Raw genomic sequence first — 18,372 nt, 5'->3', positions numbered from 1 at the left:
TAATCAACTGTAGTCTTATTATATTGGTAGACTGGATTAGTTAACCAATCATTTTGGTATTCCCACAGCATGTTTAATCCCTCCAAACCCACCAAAATTGACCAGTTTTGGAAACAGGACCTTTCTACCATCATCATAAATGCTAGAATTACCAGTTAGCCTCACTGTTTTGGATTTCAGTTTCCATTTCCAGCGCCCCAGCCACCCTACTAAATAGTGTGGGATTAAGGGAGTTCTAGTCCAGACTGTGTGGAAGGCACCCGGTTGCTGCTAACATTCCTTGGTGGTTTTTTTCATATCTGGTTCCTCTACTTCATGCACAGCAGATAGTCCATATGTGCAGAGGGATCACTGATCTAATTCTCCCCTTTGGGGATCACTGCACACCTCTCAATTTTTTTTTCTCAGGTAACAGGAAAAAGCACCCCAAACACTGTAATTGTAAGACTCAGGTGAGGGATAATCCTAATGCTGCAAAAAAGTGGGAATTTTATGCTAATGTCGGTTTAACACTATTTAAAACAGGGATCTCCAACCTTGTCAACTTTAAGCTAGCAAAGCTGGCTGAAGAATTCTGGGAGTTGAAGTCCACAAGTCTTAAAGTTGACAAGGTTGGAGACCCCTGATTTAAAACATCAGTGGCAATATTTAAAATTGCAAAATTAGCAGATGCATTTGATATACTTCCAAGAAATGGCTAAAATTTCATTGTGCATGTAATTGGAACAAAATCATGTTTTAAACATTTTTAATATTTAAAAATATCATTTATTGGGTTTTTTTTTGTTTTTTTTAATATATATTCTCCCATTCATTTGCCCTTGTTCCAGAAATGGAGAGCACTGTGATCAACAAACCAGACATCACACATGCGCGCACACACACACACATTCTGTCAGTTATTAAAGTATCTAAAACAAAATCATACGTACAACAAATTCTGAAGAAAAAAAACATAAGAGGAAATGAATGCTGACTAAATATACCAAGCCACGTTGGATTGCTGAAGGCGCATACTGCTCCTTTTGTTTCAAGTTGTATCTAGGGCAGCTTCAGATATGCTGGGAATATACCACCCAGAATTCTCCACCAGCAGGGCCAATTATAATTCAGGATGTTGTAGTCCCGCATCCGAAGAGTGGCAGGTTAGAAAAGACTGCCCTAGAATTTTATCCCTTCCTGGAGCTCACACGTGTAGCAGAGGTATTCACCGTTGAACTATAAAACCATGAAAATATGTATAACTCTCCTGAGGATTTGACATATAATAAGGAAGGACAGTCTTTTGACAACACAAATTTTCCATCCTCAGCTACTGTTATTGTAAGACAGAGGAAGGAATGGAAGGCAGAATTAATGCCAATAATGCTTTTTTCCCTTATACAACCAACACTGTAGTGTCTTAGCTTCCTACCTAACAAATATAAGGTGCACCAGAGCAATTGGAAAAGATGGAAGCTGGAGTGACACTTAATTCCTGCTATCTTCTCTGCCCCGTGGACAAGCATCAGAATCAAAGAGGGCAAGTACCGTATATACTCGAATATAAGCCGATCCGAGTATAAGCCGAGGTCCCCAATTTTACCCCAAAAACTGGGGTAAACTGGGGACTCGAGTATAAGCCGAGGGTGGGAAATGAGGCACCTACCGGTTGGGGAAACCCTCCCTCCCTCAGCTGAGAAGGCTGGCGGCTCCCCCCCCCCGCCCTCCCCCTGCACCGGCAGGGCTTCAGTCCGGTAAAATGTGAAAAAAAGAAAAAAAAAAAAACCCGAGTATAAGCCGTATATACTCGGTATAAGCGAGGCTTAAAAAAAAAAACTCGAGTATAAGCCGTATAGACCCGAGTATAAGCCGAGGGGACGTTTTTCAGCACAAAAAATGTGCTGAAAAACTCGGCTTATACTCGAGTATATACGGTACTCACAAGCAAAAATGGTCGTAAATAATGTATCAGTATTGTGTTCTCCCTGAAGCTCCTTTGTGCTAATACAGCAGTAATGTGAGTTAATATTTCAGCTAACAATATGGTAATAGGAGAAAAATGGCCCATTTCCTGAATTTTCCCTCCAAAAGATATAAACAAAATGCTACAGAAATGAACTTTTAGGGTGTGACCATTTCTCCAAGGACAATGTTATGCTTCATAAGACAGATACGTAGGCATCTTCACCGTGTAATTTTAACAAAAAATCATTTGGATTTAACTGATTCAAATTAGGAATAGCCTCTTCAAAAAGGGAGAGAACAGAGGGTTTACTAATCCAAGCTCAAAAAGCTTGAATAAGTTTATCTCTTTGTCAATCTAATGGGAACTGAAGTCTGGATGTTGATTGCAACTGGAATCAACCTTTTATACACTTCCAATATATTTATCTTATATCTGAGTATGAATACATCAAGACAGGTTATAGAGTATAGAATGGCCAGGAGACTTCATTCAAGTCCATAATGAACTACTGCAAAATGAACTTACATAAGTTATGATTTGAGCCCATCTTTAAATAATTTGCCTGATTAGGTGGCTCAAGTGGCTAAGACACTGAGCTTGTCGATCACAAAGGTCGGCAGTTCGGCAGTTTGAATCCCTAGTATAGGTCTCCTGCATGAGCAGGGGGTTGGACTAGATGACCTCCAAGGTCCCTTCCAACTCTGTTACTGTTATTATTATCATTATTATTATGCTTGCAAAAGTAAAAGAAGGATATTCAATTTATATGTACTCGGAAATAGCAAAAGAAAAAAAGAGTACCATGGGAATAAATAATACAGTTCTGAGGCTTGAACATTCCTGGCGCAATTCTGCCAATTCAAGTAGTTTGCACATGCCAAGAGTAGTTCCTTTCTGCAGACAAAGAAGAGAAGTGCCTCCTTGAGCTTTTGGCCTTGGATTTGTGTACCTTGTGCATACTGCCACCTCCATGGCATGAGAATGAATTTAGGTAACTGAGAAAAATAAGGGAGAGGATGATGGGAAAAACAGTCTCTTCCTTTGGCAGTTTAATATACTGTGCCCACTTAAGAACATAACCTCATCAATGGATCAAAGTCAATCTGTTGCCAGAATTGGATGTTTTTCAACATCATTTCGGTTGCTTGTCCCAGTCAGATTGGCTGCCTTTAAAGTTGAAAAGGATACTGCTTCAAATAGTCCTTCATTCTCTTTGGTAGAGGCAATTGGTCTGTCTTTCCAGTGCATCGATTGATCTGTAGTCGGCAGAGGTGCTGCAGGTTGGGGGCAATGTCCTTGCGGCTGAGCGGCCGGATGAGCTTCAGGTGTACTGCTGATGCTATCATCTCCTTTTGTGGGGGAGGCAAAGGCATGGGAGGCGGGTAGGGAGCATCACTCTTGCTCTCCACAGTACAAGAAAGAACATAATGTTGGATGAGACTAACCACATCTGGGAAGGCCAAAACCCGAGGTTTGGAGAGGCAATTGGAATCTAACTGGAACTTGCTATCGGCGTATTCAATGCGTACGTTGGTAGGGCCTCTGTTGGTCTTTACGGATAGCGTGAACAGGTAGCTGGGATGAGCACTGTCCCGTACCAGAAAAGTCCCCTCTGGCATCTTCTGGAGCTGCTGCTTGGCTTCGTTGGCTGTAATAGAACCCCAATACCAACCTAGAAGAAAATCCCAGAAAAGACATGGATAAGAAGGACAAACTATTCATTTAAAGAAAAAGAAAAAGAAACATTTATTGATTGAGTCATCTTCTATTTTATTAATATATATACATACGTATATTTGTGAACTCAAGTGGCAGTTACACTCCCTTCCTAAGTAATATTGTTTAATCACTATCATAAGGGGAAGTATCACAAATATTTACATTTATGAAGTCAGCTTTGGGATGATATATTCAAGGAGCTGTGGAAGTGTCCCTGAGTTAAGTAGGGCTTGTTTGCAGACAAAGAGCTACAGAATTGTAGCCCCAGATAACTATATTGGGGAGTAATTTTGCCTTTTGGCAATTCTGCTGTTTAAAATCCAGGCTGCCCTAAAGGAGATATAGCAGTGGTGAAATCCAATTTTTTTTTTACTACCGGTTCTGTGGGCTTGGTGGGCATGGCAGGGGAAGGATATTACAAAATCTCCATTCCCACCCCTCTCTGGGGCCAGCCTGAGGTAGTATTTGCCGGTTCTCCAAACTACTCAAAATTTCCGCTACCAGTTCCCCAGAACCTGTCAGAACCTGCTGGATTTCACCCTTGAGATATAGATACTTTCCTCAGCAGCCAGGAAGTGGGCACTTTAACAATATACAATAAGTGCTTATTCCAAGAGTCAAAAGTACGAATTGGATCCTTACCAGATTCTCTCAGAAATGAAAACGTTCTGGCAATACACAGCAGATCCTCCTCTGGGTCTCGTGTTTGAGGTGAGTTGCTTTCAAGTCTGGGCATTACCAAGGGAGGGGCAGACTGTTCTTGGAAGGATGTGACTGACAGAGGCTGCATGACCTGTTCTGACACATTCACTGCAAGGCCTGCAACAGGTAGCCTCCGGAGTTTCTCCTCTGATACCAAAGGATAGGATCTGGAAAGAAGAGCATTTTGGATTATTCCTTTTCGGGATGAAACAGATGTATCGCTGAGCACAACATCTTTTGTGTTTTTGAGAACACATATACTGAACTGTACAGTTACATTAGAGTTCATTTCCACAAACAAGGCAACTGTATTCATGGCAGCAACCCATTTAAAGCAAAGCAAAGAAGGCAACGGCTCAGGATTCTTTGCTCTTTTTAGGCTTACAGAAGTTTTTCGCTTATCAGTCCTTTCATTTTTAAAATGAGACAGTGTTTTAGTATTTTCCAATAGGTAAAATTTGGATAAAATTTAAAAATCCATCTTGATGCTTTGCAAGTACGGTACTACAAACAGATAAAGAAAAAACACAATGCAGATTCTTAGAAAACACTCCACCCTCCCAGGAATTTTTTAAAATTCTTTGTTTCCTATATTTTAAAGTTACTGATTTTTAAAAAACTATCTTACCTGAATCAGACAATCAGTAAATTTATTATTCACAATAACAAATGTAGGAACATGTGTGAGCCAGCTATGAAGTCAAAAAATATCTCTATGCTAAGCTATCATCCTGTATTTTATATTATCCTGGTTTCCCTCTGTGCAGGGTTATGCGTATTTCCTCCAAAGGATATTCCATTTAGGTCAATGGAACTTTCCAGTGATGTTAGTTTCTCTGCAATTTTAAGATAATCCCCTAAATTTAATTTTATAAGGAAGTATAACATTATGATTGATATACTGGTGTTTGGAAGGATTCCCTCCAAAAATTGGTATGAAAATAAATGTGTCTATTTAGTAGAGTGTAAATGAAAGATGAAGATCAAAGGGTTCTCCTGTGGGATGATATGAAATGGCAATTTACAGGCCATTTATATAGGCCTCCTTTGTACCGTGATAACCCTATGATGGCTCCAACTACATGAACAGCTTGTCTCCTGTACCATCCAATCCAGGTGACCACTGTCAATCCTCAAACATTCAACCTTATGGAGGAGCACTTGGCTCTCTTGGCAGCTGAATGCTTGACAATCTGGTTTCAGGCAAACACATTGCCATGTGGTGACTTTTAAGGAGCCACTTGAACATTCCAGATCGTGTGAAACTGCTTTAGTATTTTAAAGAAGCATTTTTTACACTATGCCAATCTGTAACTTTAAGATGTAACAGAATATTCTTGGGTATTATGAATTTCAAAAGACTTTCACACAGTTGTATTTTGCTACTGGCGCTTTCTCACCTACCTGATAAATGCATTAACAATTATTTTCAACTGCTCACAAAACTGGAAATATTTCCATTAGTAGAAATTTGATCATTCACTCCCCCAGTTTACTTATCATTCAACCTTAGCGGCCCCACAAGTAACTTATACCTTTCTGCTTTGCTTACAGTATATAGTTTCTCTTTTGAATAGTTAAAATAATACCCCAGTACTGATTGTGTGCAATTGCAATATGAATAAGTTACCAATGAAAACAGGGGTTAAAGTTAAATTTCTAAGCTATGCTTTCTCCTATTTTCTTTTCCTATCCTCTGTTCAGCTTTTTTCTTTCCTCTGCAATCATTCCAGTTTAATACTCAAGTTCAACTATGGGTCAAGAAAAAGCAGAAATAAAGTAAAACCATCTATTAGGAACGGAAAACTTTTTTATTAAAAAATTAAATTTTATCATTTCCTGACCAATAAGCATTTTTCAACTCACTAAAATGGAAATGGAAAATGAGAACTCAAAAATCACTTCTAGAAAACACTTCCTGATGTCTAGTGAGAAAGGAGATGACAAATGTGATTAAAAATCAACCTATAGATAAAATCTGGAATAATTAAAATGCTACACACTGAAATTCAACTTGTGTCCACAAACTTGGTATAGATTTCTTTCCATTTAAGAAATAGTATCTGTATTCAGTATCCTAATTGGGTTAATTATTTATTTCTGATTCTTCTATTCAGAAGAATTCTTCTATTACTGATTCTGTTGCCGATTTTTGGAAAAGTATCTACATCAGGGGTGTCAAACTTGATTTCATTGAAGGACACATCAGGGTTGTGTTTGACTTTGGGGAGCTGGGGTGGCTGCGGCCAGCTCGACGTCACTTGTGTTGGGGGCGCCTTTTGCTCTGCCAGCAAAAATGGGCTCCCAAGCTCCATTCTGGCTGCGACGGCCTCCTGCAACTCTCTGCCAGCAAAAATGGAGCTTGCAGGGGCCACGCATGCCCCCCCCAGCTCCATTTTTGCTGGCAAAGGCACTGCGGGCTGGTCCTTCGCTGTCCCCACCTTTCAGGGCAGCCCCGCGGGCCAGATCTAAGCAGCCTACAGGTCTTGAGTTTGACATCCCTGATCTACATTGACTCGAGCAATTAGGTCTCTCTCTTACACACACAAACACACATCTCTCTAGCTTTAGTTCTCTAAAGTGGGTATGATACATAGGGAAAAAAACAAGACATAAATCTGGGAGGGTTTTTGTTTGTTTGTTTTGCAAATGAGTCAACAAAATAAACAGTAGGGATGAAAGGTTTCCAGACTATTTCTTCAGAAAGACCATCACTAATCCTCAAATAATCCTACAAAGGATAACCCATGAAGATCACTGCTGCTACTCCTAGGATCTTTGGGAATTTGGGATTTTCTTGCTTACTGCTTCAAAATCTTGGTACGTCTTATACAACAGTGCATCTTATAGTCTGAACAAATGGTATATCAGAGACAAAATGTAACTTTTTCCTCTTATTAATCCTCTATAACACTTTGGTCTATTTCAGACATCTAGACTTTTTTATTCAGTATAGACTCCATTTACTGCTGATACTCTATAAGCCTATATCAGGGGTAAAATCCAGCAGGTTCTGACAGGTTCTGGAGAACCGGTAGTGGAAATTTTGAATAGTTCGGAGAACTGGCAAATTATACCTCTGGCTGGCCGCAGAATGGGGTGGGAATGGAGATTCTGCAGTATCCTTCTCCTGCCATACCCACCAAACCACGCCCACCAAGCCACACCCACAGAACTGGTAGTAAAAAAAATTGGATTTCACCACTGGCCTATATAAATACCTAAAGCTGTAAAGGTTACAAAGACACATCTTTCAATGAAATCTTCCTCTATTTCCTTAACATCTAATATTTCAGGAGCAGAAGAAAGGAACTAGAAGAATCCTGAATCTGCTCTTATCATTGGTTTTTCAGTGCCATTTGTTCTCCCTCTCCCCCAACATGGACTCTTCATGTACACCATTTAAAGTCACTTTTCTTTCCATCACTATTGCTGCTCTGTAAATGAATGTTCATAGTCATGAACAAGTGGAAAACGAAGTAATTATATTGTCTCACTCCCACGATTAATGAGGCAAGTAGTGTGGCTTGCACTGGCAATCTCAGGGCTTCCTTGCCAAGAAGAGAAGAGGGCACATGCCATTGTAAACCATCTTATTTTCTTGAGTGAATAAATTTCTTGGCTGGGGATTCGCTGAGTAAAAACTCTTCTGGATAACTAGTGAGAGCAGAGAGCCTCTTGTTTGCTCATGTAACTGTCAAATAAGGGAGTTAAAAGTTGTATTATTCCTAAAACCAAACTAGTTACAAGTTCATTTTAATTATTTTTTGGGTGAGGGGCTTAAATAAGATGTTTCTTGTTTGTTTGATCTATATGCTGCAAGCAATGATCCCCCTTGGGATCATAGCGGGGGTTGGTTCCTTGGTGGGGGAAAGGAGGAGGAAAGGGAAACAGCAGATTTGTTCTTCATTAAATGGCAGGACATAACAAAGTTGTGAGAGGGAAATTGTATATGCAGAAGCATCCCCTGGGAATATGAAAGAGACTGCCTAGAGTTGTAGGTTAACATCATGAGTTCAACTATATGACACAGTGACTATCAATACTGAATTATGCACCCAGAGTAAGAGCATCTTCCAGGGGAAGACTCCACAGCAGCCAAAACAGCTTCAGGACAAGCTGCTGAATAATAAACAGAACTGTCAAGTTGAAGATTGACAGAACCAGAAAAGTGTGTACACCAGCTTTGTGCAGTTGGCAAAGTTGGTGTTAAAAACATTCAAATTCAAATCCCAGTGCAGCTAGAAAGTTTACTGGAGGTTACTAGGCCATTCTCATTTTCACTGTGATACGATACTGGGGTTTCTGTACTGTGTGTCACTCCAGAGCAGTATTTCTCAACGTTGAAAATTTTAAGATGTCTGGAGTTCAATTTCCAGAATTCTGCAGCCAGCCATGTTGGTTGGGGAATTCTGGGAACTGAAATCTACACATCTTAAATGGCCAAAGTTGAGAAACTCAGCTCTACAGAGTGCAACACATCCAAAGTGATACATTAGCTCAAGAAGCAATTAAATAGTGAAGCAAGAGAGGGACATACAGAAATCATGTAACTCCTTCTACTAACATAACTACTACCACAATTAAAATACAACTTTACAATACATGCCTAAGTAAGCCTGATATAATTGATCTTAGTGTTTGCAGGATGGTGTGTATAAATCTATAACTTTAATCCAGCATTAATTCAGAAGCAGATATAGTATAAAAAGCATAACGTGGATTCCAAACATAAAAAACAAACAATGTGATTGCAGTATGTCTAATATGATAATAAAACAAAAGCCCAAAGGAAAAGTCCAATTTTTGTAAACTTTAAGAAATAAAAAAAAATACTAATATAATATTTAGAACAGCTTTAAATGGCCAACAACTTTTAGTAGTTTGTTGGACCTGCCATATAAGAGTCAATGAACCAATGTAATTATTTTGTTTATAAATGACCTGAAGGAACAATAAATGTTAAGCTGGGTAAACATATAAATACACAGGATCCGTGATTAGAAACATTTATAATAGTAAGAGAAGAACCTGAAAAAGATGAAAAAAACCTGAAGGCAAAAAACCTGAAGGTAAAAAAGACCCAGTTAGTCCTAAGGGCAGTATTTCTGTACAAGTTCATTTATAAGTTGGTTCAATGGCCTTGACTAATGAATAGTCACACTGAAACAAACATGTAAGCGTTGTTAAGTTTGACTTCTCTTGCACATATGCATATGTACTCGTCTATTATCCACTTTCATGATCTGTGTATCCTAACAAAGAACGTAATGGTTTAGCATTTCAAATCAGGTATTTCTGCTATTCAAAGCAAAGTGCTCTGGCCCAGTTCAGATCTGGAATTCTCTTTTTCTTGATGGTTGCCCCACCTTCTTTTCAGCTCAGTTAGATTTAAAGACATTTCACATATGGGAAGGCCTTTTTATTGTTCTATTTCTTTATAACTACCTAATAAATGCTCCTTTTCAAAGCTCTCTAAAAGTGGTTGGTGGTGCACACAGCTAGTCACTACCCGCTTCGCTTTACATGAAAAAGTACAGAAAATGTGAAGACTCTTGATAGGTTAGAAATGACCATCAGAGCCACTGATTTGAATAAAAGCCCACAATTTTACAAAAACAAACAAACAAAAAACAGGGCAAGAGAATCCATATTCCGTCCTTTTCTTGTGTATTCCTAGGGAGCTGGAGTAAACTGTCACTGAAAACAGGACTGACTTCGGAACAAGCTTTTAAGAAGATTCCACTTGTGTGCATGTGTGTGTGTGTTTTTTTAAAGTCATTATTTGTAAGGAAACTTACCCTTGAACGCAGAGGATCATGTCACGCCAAGATTCAGGAAAGAGCATCAAATCCTCAGAGAAACGGGGGAAAGCCGCGCTTCTTCTTTGTTCCCACACAGTCCGTCCGCAAGCTACCAGAAATCCAAAAGTGTCCCAACAAACTTTCTGTGAAACGCACTCAAGAATCGCCCAGAGAAAACAAGCTGCGGGTACCTCCAGAGCAATCTTCCCCGCACCAAGTTACCAGCAGAAAAATGCGCGGGGTCGTAGTCGCTCTTCTCCTCCGGCCGAGCTTTAAAACGTGGGCAATAAGTTCACTTTAAAAACCAATCTCCTCGGCGGCGCGGAAAGTCGCCGCGAATAAAAAACTAGAATTAAAAATAATAATAATAAATACCTGTCTGAATAAATAATCTCTCCCCGCGTAAAACAAAAAACTTCGGGGAGGAGAGCCGAGCGGACGCCCAGCAGCCTCGACGCCGGCCCTTGAAGAAATGCGGATCGCGGGGAGCGGAAGGGGAGAAGCACTACTCCGTAATCTTTTGTTTGCGCCCGATTAATCTATTCCAGGAAGCGGTGGATTCTTGGAATTGTATTGTATTCACATTAGTGTTCCGACAGGCACCGACAAAAAAGAAAGGCAAGTATAAATAGAAGGGGCCGTTCGAGGCACCTTCGTTTCAGGCTTGCGGTCCCCTAAGGTCAGAAATGATCCTCCCCCCCTCCCTCAAAAAGACGCATCCCTCGGGTGGAAAGGGAAGCGCGTTCGGAAGATCTGCGCCGAATGGTTTGAAAACTTGCGTGTTTTGTCGTTTTAATTCAGCGCTGCCTCCGCTCGTTCGCTCAGTTCAAGGAAATACCTTTGATAGATTTCCAAGAACTTTCCAGGAAAGCGGGGCGGGCTCCCTTCCTTCTGCCAATCGGAGTGAAGGAGGGCAGGGCCGGACGACCGAAGGCCCGCCAATCGGGAGCGAATGACGCGCGATGCTGCAGTTACCCAGGCCCAGCAGGGTTAGTGAGAAACCCGCAGGCCGGTGCTGGGTCCCAGGAAAGAGCGGGAGGGGGGGGGATGGGGGGGCGGGGGGAGCTGAAATCAGCAGAAAGCCTCGAGGCGCACGCTCGCCATGTGGCCCGGGAAGGTGGGCGCTGACTCTCCTGCGGCCGCCGCCCGAAGGCAAAAAGTCTGATCGGGGAGGGCAACAACGGAGCCGACCATCAGGAGAACAAAGGCTGCTTCTTTAGGGCTGACAGCCTTCCTCCCACCTCTGCAAACTTTTCTTAATTGGGCATAAATTTTTCGGGCATCCATTGTTCTAAGTTGTAACAAAAATAATAAATAAATGCCAGACTTTCTGGCGGGATGGAGACATTGCAGCGAAGAGATGCTGGTGAAAAGCAGCCCCCCCCCCTTTCCTGCCTTTCCAAAGGCATAAAACGCACCCTTCTCTTTAGGAATACATCCAGCGTTTATTTTCATGTGTCCTTTTATCTTTAAAAACGATGAAAAACCAGGAAGGGATGAACATGCTAGAATAATTCGGGAGCTGGTATACGTGAAAGTGAATGTATTGGGGATTTCTGAGAAAAACAATGAGGAATGATAGCCCTACCCTCCTAACTTGTAGGAGCTCATTCACAGCGGAACCTTAAAGCTATTTTATCTCCAGGCATCCCAGAAATTCAGTATGGTGCACCACAGGACAATTCTATGACCCTGCACTATGTGTAGTCCAGCGTGCAATTCAAGGACAATTGGTTGTGAGGCAAAATATGCCAGCCTAAAGGTAAAGGTAAAGGTTCCCCTCGCACATATGTGCTAGTCGTTGCCGACTCTATACGCTGCCAGCCTATTTCTTCCCAATTCCAATGACTTCCTGCATTCCAAGGCAGGATTCTCAAAAAGGATTCCTCCAGTTTCCTAGCTGGACTTCTGGCAGGACATTCTTCCTCAAATCATACTAAAAACCACAAGAATTTCCTCTCAGCTCCTCTTCAATGTTCAAGGCCACAATTCTTAAATTTGTTGTTGTTGTTTTTGAAGAAATTGAAAGGGATTATACTTTATCACTTAATTTAGGAAAACAAGTGAAATAGTTTCTGGCAAATTCTGGTAAAGGATTGTTGCTGTTAAGACTCTTGTGTAAAAACAAGACCCTGGATTTTGAAGGGATTTTGACAGTATTCAAAAGCGGGGAAAGGAGTGATTGAGTCCAAGTGTTTAAGAATGGCTGAAGTATGGGATGGGTGCTTCAAAAGTAGGTCTGTTGTAGATTCCATAAAGTAAATTGCTACTATGTAAATTGCTACGACTGTGAAGTGTTTAGTTGTTTTTCATGGGATTGTGAGTTCCAATCTCCCTGATGTGGAAGTTAGATATTTACTATGTGTGAATGATTAACAGTTCTTATATAATAGGATACTGTTTTCCTTTTAATGTTAATTTTTATTAACAAGTCAGTTTTCAGGGATTCCAAGACAATAGTCACTTCCAAATGTGCCTGTCACACAGGATCACATAGCAAACTACAATCTGAAACCTTGGAGATGAGGGTAATGGTAATAGTTTCAGTGTCCAGCATAGCTTGGGATCAAAATATTTCTGTTTGTGGAGAACTGTCTATTTTATGGGTCCAGTTCAGTGGTGAAATCCAATTTTTTTTACTACTGGTTCTGTGGGTGTGGCTTGGTGGGCGTGGCAGGGGAAGGATACTGCAAAATCTCCATTCCCACCCCACCCCACCCCAGGGGAAAGATACTATAAAATCCCCATTCCCTCTCCACTCCGGGGAGGGGGGAAGGATATTACAAAATCTCCAATCCCACCCCACTCTGGGGCCAGCCAGAGATGGTATTTGCTGGTTCTCCAAACTACTCAAAATTTCCACTACCAGTTGTCCAGAACCTGCCAGAACCTACTGGATTTCACCCCTGGTCCAGGTCCATGGAGCACGGATTTAAATTCCATAACTAGAAACTAAACTTTGGAAGAAAAATAGTGAATAATCTTGTACAAGTAAGTAGGAGAACTATGATTAATGAGGTAAGCTTTGCCAGACAGAGTCCTGTGCTGTGAGACAAGCTGTTGTATGTAAATGGAGCCTGTTTTGCCTGAAATGTCTGTAAATATGCATGTTTCTCTGACTCTGTAATATAAATATAGAGATACACCACTTATATAGTCAGATGGGAAATAATGGCTGCAACCAATGTACATCATAGGATCATTTTAGATCCTAAAATCTTCTGATCCTTATTTAACCTACCCTAGAAGAGGGTCCATTATTGAAATGTGGTAATCAGCTGTTTGCACCAGTAAAGATACCGTATCTTTTCAGCTTATTAATTTTCTTTATATTGATTTTGGACTGTAAGAAAATATTAGAGTAGTATGAGTTAATGTTATTTAACTAGTTAAACACCAGATATTCTCATAAACTAGAACAGAGATGACTTAGTATGGCCAGATCGACCTTGGAGATTAGTTGTTCAACAATTTATTATTGAACTCAAACTGGCAGCATAGAATGATTATGTAACCAGAATATAAGAGAGCTTTACTATTTTCTGGAGCTCTATTTGGGGGCTCTTTTCTCTTAACCTCAATTAGATAGCAAATTAGCTTGTGGGCTTTTTTTAATATTCACACTAAAAGAAAAAGATCTGACTAATCAGTTGGAGAAGGGTCTGTGTGAATTTAATTACAAGCTCTGCAACTGCAATGTATTTGCAACCTCAACATAACTTCCAATCACAGTTTTCATTTCAAAGTAGATATTTTGAGTTTTAAATGTATTGTGCTTTAAGTGTTATGATCATCCCAGTTAATTATGGATAGAAAAAAAAGTGTTGCCTTTGTATATTTTCTAGGCATGTCATCAAGTGCCATTTAGAAGTAAAAATCTGAAAAAATGACTTTTCTAAGTACAAGTGGAGTATTTATAAATCCAGACATCAGTACTGATTACAGCTGAAACTTTAGTAGATCTAATGAAAACTCAACTTTGTTGTTATTTTCAGAGTAGATTCCTATCTGATTTTGAAACCTCCTACCTTCTGGTGGCACTAATTAAAGAATGCAAGCTTTTGTGTTCATCAAGCAGAATGAAATGGCAGTGTCAGATTTTGTAACAGATTTTAGTTCAATTTTGTATTTGTTTCAATACCTGGTGCAGAGAACAATGTGATTTGGGAATTACCTGCACCATTGGATGACCCAAGTTGTCAAGTATACTCTCATAACCTGATTGTTTACTTACTACCTTTTCCAGTGTGCTGTCTTCTTTTTCAAAATGAAAAAAGATCTGGTTTACTTTGGAATTATTTATTTCTTTATTTGCTGCTTTTTGTGCTACATTGCCCGATGAAGTCAAACTTAGAAAGGAATAAAATCTTCCATATTTTTAATACATTACAATTGTAGTCAATAGTTCAAACAAATGTCATTAGAAATAGATTTTATTATCAACCTTCTGAGAAGCTCAAAGTAGCATTGCCAGAAAGCTCAAAAAAAGGAGAGCTAGGGATTATTCTTAAACAATCCATTCAGGATTTCAAAACAAAGTGTCACCACCTACTGGTCAAAGCATAAAAGAAACAGGTTTTCAACCTGCGATACTGTTAAGTGGAGCCTTTTACTGTAGGATATTTTGATCATTTGTTCCTAATCAATTTGGGCAATTAACTTTTGTTGCTAATTTACGAGTAGAAAACTTAATGGCCCTGCTTCTCTTTGGCTTATTAAAATGTACCAATTGTTATCTATTCTTCAATGCTTTTAATCTGTAATATTTCATTAAACCAAGTAGCCAATCTTTCATGGAAAGTCATCAGATGTTTAAGCCAAAATCCATGTAGTTCATCATTTCCTGATGCACTCTACTTAATATCTTTTGTTTGCTGTTTAATCATTTTTATGTTATGACTACATTATCTATTTTTACTGATCTAATGCATTTCTCAATCTCCATTATCCATGTTGATCTTTATTATTGGTTATCCTAAATAACACTCCAAAATTTTAATATTTTATCTTTATCAGGGTTAAGTCTATGTTTGTAGTGTGTTCCAGCAATGTTTTATAAAACAAATGCTTTCTTTAAAAAAAAACTGCTGTTTTTATCAAATTGGTTTTTTTCTACCTTCGTATCATTCATTTTTTAAAAAATTGCCAAGACTCAATTTTTAAAAAAAATTATTCTGAGTCTTTTTTAATTCTCTTAGGTTATATCATTTTGGTAAACATTTTCATATTCTTGCCTGCAAATTATTCAAATTACTAACATCCATTTGTAAATTATTAATCTTCCTTTCCAATCTAATTTTCTATTTTGAACTTTCATTTTGTTGTTTTTGTTTTACAGCCTTGTGTCCCAACCCTGACATTATCTCTGCTGTTGCATTACAGGGGTGGCTTCTACTTATCTTTACTACTGGTTTGCATTGTGCCTGTGCGTGCTGTCTTCTGAGCATGTGCAGGAGAGTTTTGATGACATTTGGGTCAGTGGGCGGAGCCTCCCGCTGGTTTTACTACTGGTTCTATAGAACCGGTCTGAACCGGGGGCAACCCACCACTGTTACATTATAAATTGATCCCGCCATGTGTTACCTGAGCCACTAAACTTATCCTAGGTATATGCTGAATTCTGACCTCTCTCCTTGCATGTCCCCTTCCCCACTCCACTTGTCTCATCTCTGAAGAAGGCTTGTTGTCACCCAGACCCAAGTAGGTAGTAGGAAACTCAGTCCGTGAAAAAGCAAACATACTTTATTCAAACAGCTGAGAATTACTTCATTCCCAGCGTCATTCAACTCAAAACGAATTCCTCCCAACACAAATTCCTCAGTCCTATCACAAACCTTGGTCCAATTAGACAAACTGCCAAAGGCCTTTCTTGGGAAACATTCAGAAGTCACAAAAATAAATCCAAGACGTAGACGAAGCAGAAGATGAAGCTATCAACGTTGTTTTCCGGCAAAACCCAAACGGCATTACTGGTCTGTTTTAAGCCTTATGGGAGGGGCCAATCATCTCTTGGCCCTACTCCCGAGTCGTCCGTTTTGCTTGAGCTGCTCTTGCCTTCTGGCAGCTCTTCTCATGCATGCATTAGCAACAGGCTCCTCCTGTTCCTCTGCCTCACTACTATGAGGCTCTGGAGGCCACGCCTCACTCCCCGATGGCCCTGGCCTCACCTCTGCCTCATCACTGTCCAATTCCGTTGCCAGCTCCGCAGGCTGCTGGCAGATGACAACAAGGCTCTCTCTCCTTCAATGAACTGACTTGGATGGGGTAAAACTAGAAGTCTTTCCAAGTTACTGCTTTGGACTCTATGCCTGAGTGGTACAGATAATCCCCAATTTACAACAGTTCATTTAGTGATCATTCAAAATGACAGTGGTACTGAAACAGTGACTTATGATCATTTTTCAAACTTAACGACTATTGCAACATCCCCATGGTCAACATTTGGATGCCTGGCAACTGACACGTATTTATGATGGTTGCAGTGTCCTGGGGCCATGTGATTCACCTAAGAACTGTGGCAAGAAAGATTGTAAAATGAGATAAAACTCACTTTTAATGTTTCCCTTAGCAATAGAAACTTTGGCTTCAATTGTGGTCATAAACCGGAAAATACCTGTACCTTTTTAACAGCCCAACGTTATCAATTTTCTCCCAACTCAATCTTGTCATTAGCAAATTAAATTTGCTTAAATCTGTCTTGGATTAGTTTCCTCATCATATTTCTATATGCTTCTAAAGGAGGAATATTAATGGAGACATGAATTCCTTTCAAGCCTCTATACCAGGGATGTAAAACTCAAGGCCCATGATGTGCTTTGATCTGGCCCACAGGGCCATCCTGGAAACAGTGAAAGAACGGCCCACACTGTGTTGCCGGTGAAAATGGCATTTTCGCTGGCAGAGGGTTGCAGGAGGCTGTTACAGCCAAAAATGGAGCTTGGGAGCCTTTTTTTCACTGGTAGAGCGCTTGGGCCACCACCGCTGGCACCCCCGACATGAGTGATGTTGACGCCCACCCTGGCCACACCCACCCCGGCCCCCCAAGGTCAAACACAACCTTGATGTGGCCCTCAGTGAAATTGAGTTTGATACCCCTGGTCTATACAGAGTGAAGAATTTTGGTATGGTGAAAACAATATCTAATTGCAGGCAGTTATCCGTAGAGGCACAAGTACATATCACCATAGGCCTTTACTCAGGCCTCAGTTTCAGTGATGGGGAAGAATGTCCATGAAATAGGCAGGATGCAGCTAGGGGAGATGATGGGAGCCAGGCACCCTATATTGTGGTCCGCTGGAGCTGGCAGTTGGACAATGAGGAGGCTGGAGAGGAACATGGGCCAGTCCTGGAATCTGGGGAAAGGCTCAGATGACGGGTCTGTGTTGGAGGCAGAGATGGGGCCAGAGCCATCTGGGAGTTATGTGCTGACTCTGGAGCCTCCAGAGTCTGACGTCAGCGAAGCAGAGGAACAGGGGGAACCTGTTCCCAGTGTCCACATGCGCAGAGCTGCCAGAAGGCAAGAACAGTTAAGAAAAAAGGGGTGACTTGGGAGTAAGGCTTGGAGATGATTGGCCCCTCTCATAAGACATAAAGGAGGAGCAAAGGCATGTGAGTCTTTGCAGGAAGCAACTTTGTTCATGCTGGTCGGTGTAAATTCTGAAGCTCCGTTCTGATTCTGTGCTCTATATGCCTTGCAAAGCTAATTGCCAATTAGGTCTTTGGCAGTGTGTCAAGGGAGATAAAGGTGGGTGCTTATCAGCCTTATCCCAAAGGGCTTTGGCAGTCTTCTCTCAGACGCTTTACCAACTCCTTGAAACTCATTACGGGCTGTGAATGAATAATAATTCACAGCAGTTGAAATAAAAAGAGGGTTTTGGGGATTAATTGTGTGCTTTTTAGTGTCTCAGGAAGTCTAGGTCAGAACACCCATCAGGAGAGAAGCAATGGCAGAGAGGTGAAGAAGAGTCTGGATGGAGGTAGGTTGAATGGTACCAAAACAGAGCATTGACCACTTGATTGGAGAAGCAGCAGCAGAATGGCAAGGAAGCAGTACAAAGAAAAACCAGGCTTGTGCAGAGTGAAACAGGTTGGGTATACTATCAGGTTTGGTCAACTTCTACGAGTCCTTCCCTAGTTTGTCTTACAATAAACCGAGTACAATTCTAATATGATTGGATATTTTCATGCAGGAACATCTCA

General features: G+C 40.5%; 2 protein-coding genes across 2 annotated transcripts in view; one reads left to right on the top strand and one right to left on the bottom strand.

Annotated features, from left to right (window-relative positions):
• HEMK1 (HemK methyltransferase family member 1) overlaps positions 1–18,372 on the top strand; it is a 179,874-nt gene that overhangs the window by 150,649 nt on the left and 10,853 nt on the right. The window lies entirely within an intron of this gene.
• CISH (cytokine inducible SH2 containing protein) lies at positions 1,814–11,184 on the bottom strand. The gene is made up of 3 exons (XM_058174008.1): positions 10,171–11,184; positions 4,310–4,536; positions 1,814–3,620 (listed from the first exon to the last, which is right to left on the bottom strand). Exons 1-3 carry the CDS (start codon positions 10,215–10,217, stop codon positions 3,118–3,120), a joined length of 777 nt encoding a protein of 258 aa, XP_058029991.1. The 5' UTR covers positions 10,218–11,184; the 3' UTR covers positions 1,814–3,117.

The sequence above is a fragment of the Ahaetulla prasina genome, chromosome 2, assembly GCF_028640845.1.
Source record: "Ahaetulla prasina isolate Xishuangbanna chromosome 2, ASM2864084v1, whole genome shotgun sequence".
Classification (NCBI taxonomy): Eukaryota; Metazoa; Chordata; class Lepidosauria; order Squamata; family Colubridae; genus Ahaetulla; species Ahaetulla prasina.
Note: the sequence above shows the minus strand (reverse complement) of the source record. Positions and strands in the feature narration are given on the sequence as shown.